Raw genomic sequence first — 9407 nt, 5'->3', positions numbered from 1 at the left:
TAGTTGACGCATTAGCTCAAATGGATCCATGAATTGATTAAATTTGGGAGAAGAAAAATGTTTTGAGATGAAGAATGTAGTGTGTTTGAGTGAGAATAGAGAGTTTTTTATGGTGGATAATTTGTGGGAATGATTTGGTATTTATAGAAGTGATTTGGGGCTTAAAAAAAATTTTAAAAAAATTAAAAATTTGTAAAAAACGGCTAGTATAATTTTTGAAATTTTTTTTATATATATATTTTATTTTTTTGAATTTTTTCTGATTTTTAAAAAAAAAATAAAAAAAAATCAATTTTAACGGATATAAACGACGCCCACTCGCGGGACGGCGAGTGGGCGTCACGCACGAACCGGAGCTCGCCACGTCGCCCAAGCGCGTGGCGTCTCGTCTCGCCGGGAGCCCCTTCACTAAGAGACGTGGGACGAGATAGAGACGGGATGGGGACGGGATGCATCCCACAGCGGCGTCTCTTATCCGTCTCGTCTCTCCGAGATGAGATAGAGACGATTTTGTGAACCGCTGTGGATGCCCTAATCTATTAACAAATGAACCGAACTTCATTTGAAAATGTTCGAGATGAAGTATGAAACATTGTATACTGTATTGCCGTTTAATATGCTTTTCCTTCACAGTGAGATGTTTCATTTTGTCAAAATTGATGTTCACGGTATAATATCTCATTTCATTTTTTTTATAATTTTGATAAATATTGATTAGATTATATTTCACAACTCATTTTATTTACACCATATTTTATCTATACATAATAAGATTTATACTCCATTAATTTTGTTCACATTTTCGTAATTTGTGCGTGGATGGATGAAAATACTAGTTTAACTTAGAAATATACATGCAAATAAATGGTTTACACTTTACACCATACACAACTAGACTAATAAATCTCTAAAAAAATCGTGGTATGTGCCAATTGCTTACTAAACAAACATATCCGGTATCCCATTAGTCATAGTTGATTATAAAATGTTATTTGACATTAATTGCATGTAATAATTGGCTTAATTAAATATATCTCACTAGCCATTCGTGCACCTACATATTATCCTATAGTGCTAGAGTATGGTTGAAATTGAGGAAACCAGACACCAATTATCCTTCTAGCAAAGTAGGAGTATTAATCACAAAACACCCTTCCGACACGGAATATATTGAAAATTTTAATTATTTGTTGTCAAATTGTATTATTTTCATAATAAAACATTTCAAAATCATGAATGCCTTCACCAGGCAGAATTTTAATTTTTTTTCGTATAAACTTTTCGATAAGATAGAATCGCTAAAATTTTGTTTATTTATATAAAAATATCATCGCTTAAAAAAAATAAGTAGTTGTTTTATTCGTAAAAGAGTGTATATTTTCCTTGAACTAATATGAAATAAATTGATTTAATATACCTAAACTGCCAAATTGGATCGCCAACTGTATATAATGCGTACACTTCCATATAATTGCAAACGTAGCTGTGAAACCAAATTATATTATTAGTTCCTTAGTTAAAACCTCAATAATCCAACTACAGTTATCTGCTATACTGCTATTATTCCCTTTCTATGTTGTAAGGTTTTTCAATTGGTGCTGTTAACAAATTATTAATTCAATTATTTGGAATCTAGAATGCAGTAAATTGTTTTTAAAAAATAGTGACGACATATAAACAGCATATGTCAGAACACTCTCTTACAACTAATTAAACTAATTAAAACGATAATTGGTGCACTCATATTCAATTTATGTAGACGAATCTACGTATTTAGTGCAGAGCACAAGAAATTAAATTAATCATTAACAAGACTACATAATTAATAATCATACTAAGCTGTACTAACATAAAACTAAAAATCAGTTAATTTAATAAACAAAATGAGTTCGAATATAGATTTTTGAGCTCCATAATGCTGACTTATTTTATTAATACGTGTGGTCTACTTAGAGCATCCGCAACGCTGCCTCGTTGCGGACTCGATCTCGTCTCGACGAGACGAGACGGCATCGAGACAGCATTGCGGCTCCCGTCTCGTCTCGACGAGACGAGATGTCTCGACACCCGACGCGTCCCGGCGAGGCAAGTCTCGAGGTCGCGAGACACGCGCCCGGCGCCACGTGGCGCGCGGGCTGGTGGCGTGACGCCCACTCGCCGACCCGCGAGTGAGCGTCGGATTTATGACGTCATAATTCAATTTTATTTTTTTTAAAAATCAGATTTTTCAAAAAAAAAAAAAAATTAAAATTAAAATAAAAAACGGTAATATTACCGTTGAACGGTAATATTTTTAATTTTTATTTTAATTTTTATTTTTTTATATTCTATATATACTCTTCTCCATTCTCCATTTTACACACAAACACACATTTATTCTCTCATCTCTCTTTCTTTCCTCTCCAATCACTTCTATAAAATCATTCCTTTATTTTTTTCTTCTCCCAAATTTAATCAATTATGGATCCATTTGAGCAAATGCGTCGAATAATGGAAGAATCGCTAGAAGCAGATCGACGTAGGGAGGAGGAAGCCGCCGCGCCTCCTAGGCAACGCCGGACATACATCCACAGTAACCGGGAGGAAGCCGCCGCAAGGTTGGAACGTGATTACTTCAGTCCGAACCCGGTGTGGGGAGATATCTACTTCCGTCGCCGTTTCCGTATGTCACGCCCGCTATTTTTGACATATCGCGAACACATTGGCGGCACGGGAAGAGTTCTTCAGAGAAGGGTTCGACGCTGTTGGCCGTCCTAGCCACACGACGCTCCAGAAATGTACTGCGGCGATCCGTCAGCTTGCTACTGGACAAACGGCGGATGCATTCGACGAATACCTGCACGTCGGAGAATGCACTGGGCGACTTTGTTTGTTGAACTTCTGCAAAGGCGTCCGGGCAGCCTTCACCGCCGAATTTCTGAAGAAGCCAACCACCGCAGATTGTCAGTTTCTGCTCCATCTTCACGAACAAGTGCACGGATTCCCCGGGATGCTCGGGAGTGTCGATTGCATGCATTGGCAATGGAAGAATTGCCCTGTGGCGTTGAAGGGGTCATACACGAGCGGCCACAAAGGCACCCACCCCACCGTTATACTCGAGGCCGTCGCCGACTACCGGCTATGGATTTGGCATGCGTATTTCGGGGTCCCCGGCTCGAACAACGACATCAACGTGCTCAACAACTCCGACCTCTTCGCTGAAGTTCTGAATGGTAAAGCGCCGGCCATCAACTTCGTCGCTAACAATCGCCAGTATAAAATGGGGTACTATCTTGCCGACGGCATCTATCCGAAGTGGCCAACCTTCGTGAAGACGTTCAACAGGCCTATGGACGAAAAGCAGTCTCTTTTTGCGCAGAAGCAAGGGTCTGCTCGCAAGGATGTGGAGAGAGCGTTCGAGGTTCTCCAAATTCGATGGAATATTATCAAAGCCCCGGCTCGACAGTGGTTTATAGAGAATATGGTCGACATCATGTATACGTGCATAATCTTGCACAACATGATTGTCGCTGACGAAGGACCTGAGGCGGGAAATTGGTTCGACCCTGAAACTCCGGGAAGCTCAACCGCAAGTAGTCCGCTTCGAACGGGAGTGCATCCGTCTTTGCAAGAGCAGTTGTCTATTCGGGCAAGGACACGTGATTCTACCGCCCACGCCCAACTCCAGGAGGATCTAATGGAGCACATTTGGGCAAAATTTGGCAACCATTAGATGATCGTCACTAGAGAACTCCTTCTTCTGCTTCTTTGCCTCCATTTTTTTAAATTTGAGTTTAAGTGTGCAATTTGTAATTTCTAGTTTTTTAATTATGTCTTTTTTATTTTTTTATGTATTTTAAATTGTAATTTTATTTTATTTATAATGAAGTGTGTTTTTTATTAATGGAATTTGTTGGAATTAAAAATAAAAAATGAAATTGAATGAATAGTTAAGAGATGGATAAGAGATGGTTAAGAGATGGAGGGTTGCAGGTGCTGTCTCTTAGTTAAGAGATGAGCTGAAAAGTACAATGGGACCCATGAATAGTGAAGAGATGAGACGATTAAGAGACAGATAAGAGATAGCGTTGCGGATGACCTTAATCTCTCCAGTATTAATATGTAAATAACAGAATAATGTTAATGTGTTATGTTAGCTTTTTTTTTTTCCTGATGAACTACTATGTCAATAATCCTTAAAATTATGAAAAACTAATTAACCAATTGAGATTCAAAGGGAAAAAAAAGAACTGAATTTTAAATAAATTTTATGAAAACGATATCGTTAACGCCTCTTGAAAACTTGTTTTCTTTTGGAATTAAGAAAATTACATTATAAAAGATTTTGACATAAACTAGAAGGATCTACTTACACTGGCATTAAGACTATAATTATACTGTAAATTTCAATTCTTGAATAAAGATTGAATTTGAAAACACAAAATAGGGAATAGTTATACAATATTCCTCGCAATGATCGAGGTTTCAGCCCATTGAACCTTCCCACTAAACCATATACCTACAATTTTTATTGACAAAACTTTGCTTCAGTTATTCTTAATCAAGACTCAGAAAACGATAAAGTGTAGTTTAATTGGTGTAAAAATAGATTATTCTTAGTCTTATCCTCTTGAAAAAAAAATCATTAGTGAACTACCAAAAAAATTCGGACAAGGACCATTTTTAATTCTATTAAGGACGCTAATTTGTGTGTCTAATTATACCACTAATATTTCATAAAGTATTCTTATTGCTAGTATCACAACTAAAATTAAGAGACACAAATAAAAACGTCATTAAAAAACAAAAATTAAGATAATTTGCCTTCACTTTGGGATGCTTTCTTTTGCATAAATTATGATTATTAAAAATTTCCAAACGCTATTAATTGTGTCTCATTGGGCTGAACACTTTATACTGACCAAAATTTGGCCAAAACTTTATACTCCAGTTTAAATTAATATCGATCTCAATTATTTACTTTGACTAATATCACATCAAAGTTGTATGGGTGCATGAATGATAGTTGAGATATATACGTGACATTAAGATAAAAATAAATGGACTTTGACAAATGAGGTATACCCTACCCAGTCCCACCTACTCCTGAATAGTTTAGCTGAAATTTTGCACCTTTTTAATAGTTGCGAGCTAACAAAAATTATTCCATGCTCCATTTAAATCCATTTATAACAATGACCTAAACTTTTTGACCATATCTAGAAAAGATAATACTTCCTCCCCATCTATAAAAATATATATTTTTAGTTTAATATGATTTCAATAAAAAATACTACGGTAAAAATTAAAAAAAATAATTAAAGTATTATTAGTAGAGAATGAGTCTCAACTCGTCAATTTTTTTTTTTCAAAATTAGAAAATACATATAGATCATTACCCTTGTTAGGGTTGAGGGACCAACTTTTTATTTAAAAGATTAATTTGATCATAGTCAATAGGAGTAGTATTAATTATGAAACAATAATACTCCCTTTGTAAGGGTTACATTTTATTATGAATCATTTCATAATAAAAGTCATATTTCACTTTTACCATAAATAGTAAGTAGGTCCAACATTTCATAAAATCACTTCACTCACATTTTATTATAAAATCAATATAAAAAGTAGATCTTATATTCCACTAACTTTTCAACTCATTATTCTTTACATTTCATCAATTCCGTGTCCACACCAAATGTGAATTCTATTATGGAACGAATGGTGTAATTGATAAAGTAAAAAGGATAGGAGTATAAAGAAAATGTTGTAATATGATCCATACAGTACTACTCTGCCTTTTAAAAAAATAGAGAAAAGACACGTGTTTCAATGCGCAATCAATAAAATGATAAAAATATGAATAAAATGCCATTAAATTATTATTTGTAGAGAATAACTTCCACCTTATTAACCTATATCAATATCTTATTTTATTAATTACTCCCTCCGTCTCCCAAATTTTTTTTATAGTTTGACCGAGCACGAGTTTTAGAAAATGTACTCCATCCGTCCCATTGAAGATGACCCACTTTCCTTTTTAGTTTGTCCCACTCAAGATTACCTATTACTACTAAAAATTAAACACTTTTTATCTCTGTTTTATTCTCTCACACTTTATTTTTTTCACCCAACACACAAAATAAAGCCACATAAATTCTCGTGGCGCCCAAGGAATGGGTCATCTTATCTGGGACGGAAGAAGTAATAGAAAGTGAGTTGAAAAGGTTGATAGGTTGTGGGTCCTACTTTTTAGTACTTAATTTTATGCTATAAAATTAAAATGTAAGTAGGAATAAATTAGTGGAATGTGGGGTCTTCTACTGAAAATGGTAAAGAAGTGAAATATGAAATTTTTGAGAAAAACAGAAGAATGCTAAAACAATATCAGAGACAATGGGAGTATATAAATTTTTGAAATTTGTCGTATGTGATAAACATTGAAATTTGGAATCAAAAGTGTGGACAAAAGCAATAAAAGCAAAAAGTAGATATAGATAGGAGACAGTTGTAAGAAGCAAGCTTGATCCAGCTGGAAGGGGTGAGAACGAGTAACGATGCAATGCGCACTTTAATGTTAAGGCCTTAATTTCGTGACTATATTTAATTTAAATACCTAGGATACCCCTTCTCCTCTTGCCAACTCGGATATATACAGTTGGCACTCAATCTCCCAACGTCTCTCTGTTCACTTTCTTTTCCTAAACTACCCCTGCACTGCTGGATAAGGCTCTGGCTATTTATTAACCTACTCCTAGTATTGCCCTATGCTTTAATTAGTAATGCTATTTTAGAATTGCTCATTTTATTTTTATTAAATTGATCATATTCTACTAAATGACTAAATTCACATATTATTTTTAAAATTATTGTAAAAAATAGAATCCATATTCGACTAATATTTTTTCACATTTTTTGTTACAGTTTTAAAAGTTATATATAAAAAAGGTATTATTAATAATATTAAAACCATTTGACCATGATATAATTGAGAAAATGAGAATATATTTGTAATTTCAAAAGATATAATTTAGAACAAAATAGATTTAAGCCCACATTACACTAATCTAATTTATATGTTTAATCATAGGTGCATTTGCTTTAATTTAAAAGTAGAATAATTTATCGCCCGTTAGTATAGAATTCCTCCGTCGTGTTTAAAAGCGAACAAAACACTCCCTTTTAGCCATAAGACTTGCAACATATATTTGTTTGAATTAAGTCAAAAGAGAATAAAGTAAATATGATATTACTAATATTTTTAGAAACTTGTTGTGCACATTTCAGAAAAAGAATAATGCAAAAATGAATAAAACAACTTTTCCATCAAATTATTTGAATTTGAAACTACTACTAATTTTTCTTTCTACTTTGGAAAATTGAAGTTATTCTGTTAGGTATTCGGTATGGGGAGATGCGTAAGCAAGCTGTAAATAGTATTAAGCTGTATTGTTTATTTTGTTTTTGTTTTTGTTTTTTTTTCTCTCTAAAAAACAAAAATGCGAAAACCGCGTTTTCCTCTTCTCTCAATTCATCTTTGTCAGCTGTCAATTCTCCCAATCCCCTTTGTATAAATACCCTCCCATTCCTCATCCAAACAACACCCTCTCTCTCACGAGTCTCACTCCACTCTCAATTTTCAAATGGCTTCTTCCACCATTCTCAATTTGCTAGCTATTTTCTCTCTCTTGAATGTCTGCATTGCATCACGAGCAACCCCCAATTCTCTAGTTGAAGATGTTCAAACTCAGCTGCTGAAATACCACAAAGGCGCTCTTCTACAGGGCAGAATCTCCGTTAACCTAATTTGGTACGGCAAATTCACGCCTTCTCAGCGCGCAATCGTCGCCGATTTCATCACCTCCCTCTCCCCTTCCTCTCCGTCGCAATCGCAGCCCTCCGTCGCGGCGTGGTGGAAAACCACAGAGAAGTACTACCATCTCGCTTCAGCGAGAAAGCCGTCACTCTCTCTCTACCTCAACAAGCAAATCCTCGACGATTCATACTCGATCGGAAAATCTCTCACTCAGAACCAGCTCGTAGATCTGGCGTCCAAAGGCGAGAAGATGAACGCGATCAACGTCGTGCTAACGGCGTCGGACGTCGCCGTCGACGGATTCTGCCAAAACCGGTGCGGTACTCACGGATCGAAATCGGTGGCCGTGAAGGGGAAAAATCAGAAATTCGCCTACATTTGGGTGGGGAACTCGGCGACACAGTGCGCCGGCTACTGCGCGTGGCCGTTCCACCAGCCGATCTACGGTCCACAGACCTCGCCGTTGATTGCTCCGAACAACGACGTCGGCGTGGACGGAATGGTGATCAATTTGGCGTCGCTTTTGGCCGGAACCGCGACGAATCCGTTCGGAAACGGATTCTATCAAGGAACAGCCGATGCGCCGCTGGAAGCCGCGACGGCGTGCCCTGGCGTGTACGCTAAGGGTGCGTATCCTGGCTATGCCGGAGATTTGCTGGTGGAGAAGACGAGTGGTGCGAGCTATAATGCGCATGGTGCTAACGGCAGGAAATATGTGCTTCCTGCGATTTATGATCCTTCCACCTCCAAATGTTCGACTTTGGTTTAATTGTTTTTTTTATACTACTAGAAAAATAGTTGAATAGAAATTCATTTATTCAATTTTTGTTCTTGTTAATTAAGCAAATTAGCGCGGTTTGCTCGATATATAAATATTACTACTACAACGTTCTCTATCTGTTCTGTGTTCTTTTCTGAATAATTAATCTTCCTAACAATAATTAATCTTCCTAACAACGTTCTCTATCTGTTTAGAGCACTCCCAATGGTTTGGGGATAAACTCCCTTATTTCTCCCTAACTCATGCCACATCAGCGCCACATCAGCACCAAAATTTATCCCCAGTTTTTAACCAACTTTTAGCCAACCTCTGCAATGGTTTCTCCCTTATTTCTCCCTAACTCAACATTTCATTTTTACATCATCACTAATTTAATTGTTTTATTTTTATATATAATAAAGCTAGCTTATTTAATTTATAAGATAAAACAAATAATAGTAATAAAGTTCGTTGTATTAAACACGGGTACACATTACAACGAAGAAAATTAAAAAAAAAAAAAGTACACGAATGGAAAAAAAAAATCAAAAAAAAAAATTCAAAGAAAAAAAAATTCAAGGGCGGTGGGCGCGGTTTCTATTTGCCCACAATTCTTCGATGATATCGTGTTGTAGTGCTTGATGGGCCTCCTTCTGGTGTATGTCCATGAACGCCTGGAACCGTTCATGTTCGTTGTGCGGTACACCCTGGCGAGCGGACTCGGTTGAGACACCGTGACTCGATGATGCAACACTTGGGTCGTTGGTGACGTCGAGAACGCCTTCGTGTTCATCATCGATGATCATGTTATGCATGATGATGCACGCATACATGATATCGGCAATATCCCCC

The 9407-nt window shown here is 36.3% G+C and overlaps 1 protein-coding gene across 1 annotated transcript; it reads left to right on the top strand.

Moving 5' to 3' along the window:
* Positions 1-7575: 7575 nt before the first annotated feature.
* LOC125218819 (protein PHOSPHATE-INDUCED 1-like) lies at positions 7576-8693 on the top strand. Its single transcript, XM_048120595.2, has one exon. It carries the CDS (start codon positions 7623-7625, stop codon positions 8562-8564), a length of 942 nt encoding a protein of 313 aa, XP_047976552.2. The 5' UTR covers positions 7576-7622; the 3' UTR covers positions 8565-8693.
* Positions 8694-9407: the final 714 nt, after the last annotated feature.

This window comes from Salvia hispanica, chromosome 1, assembly GCF_029641045.1.
Source record: "Salvia hispanica isolate PSC_SH4W2 chromosome 1, Shi_PSC_v1, whole genome shotgun sequence".
NCBI lineage: Eukaryota > Viridiplantae > Streptophyta > Magnoliopsida > Lamiales > Lamiaceae > Salvia > Salvia hispanica.
This window is presented reverse-complemented; position numbering and strand designations above follow the sequence as displayed.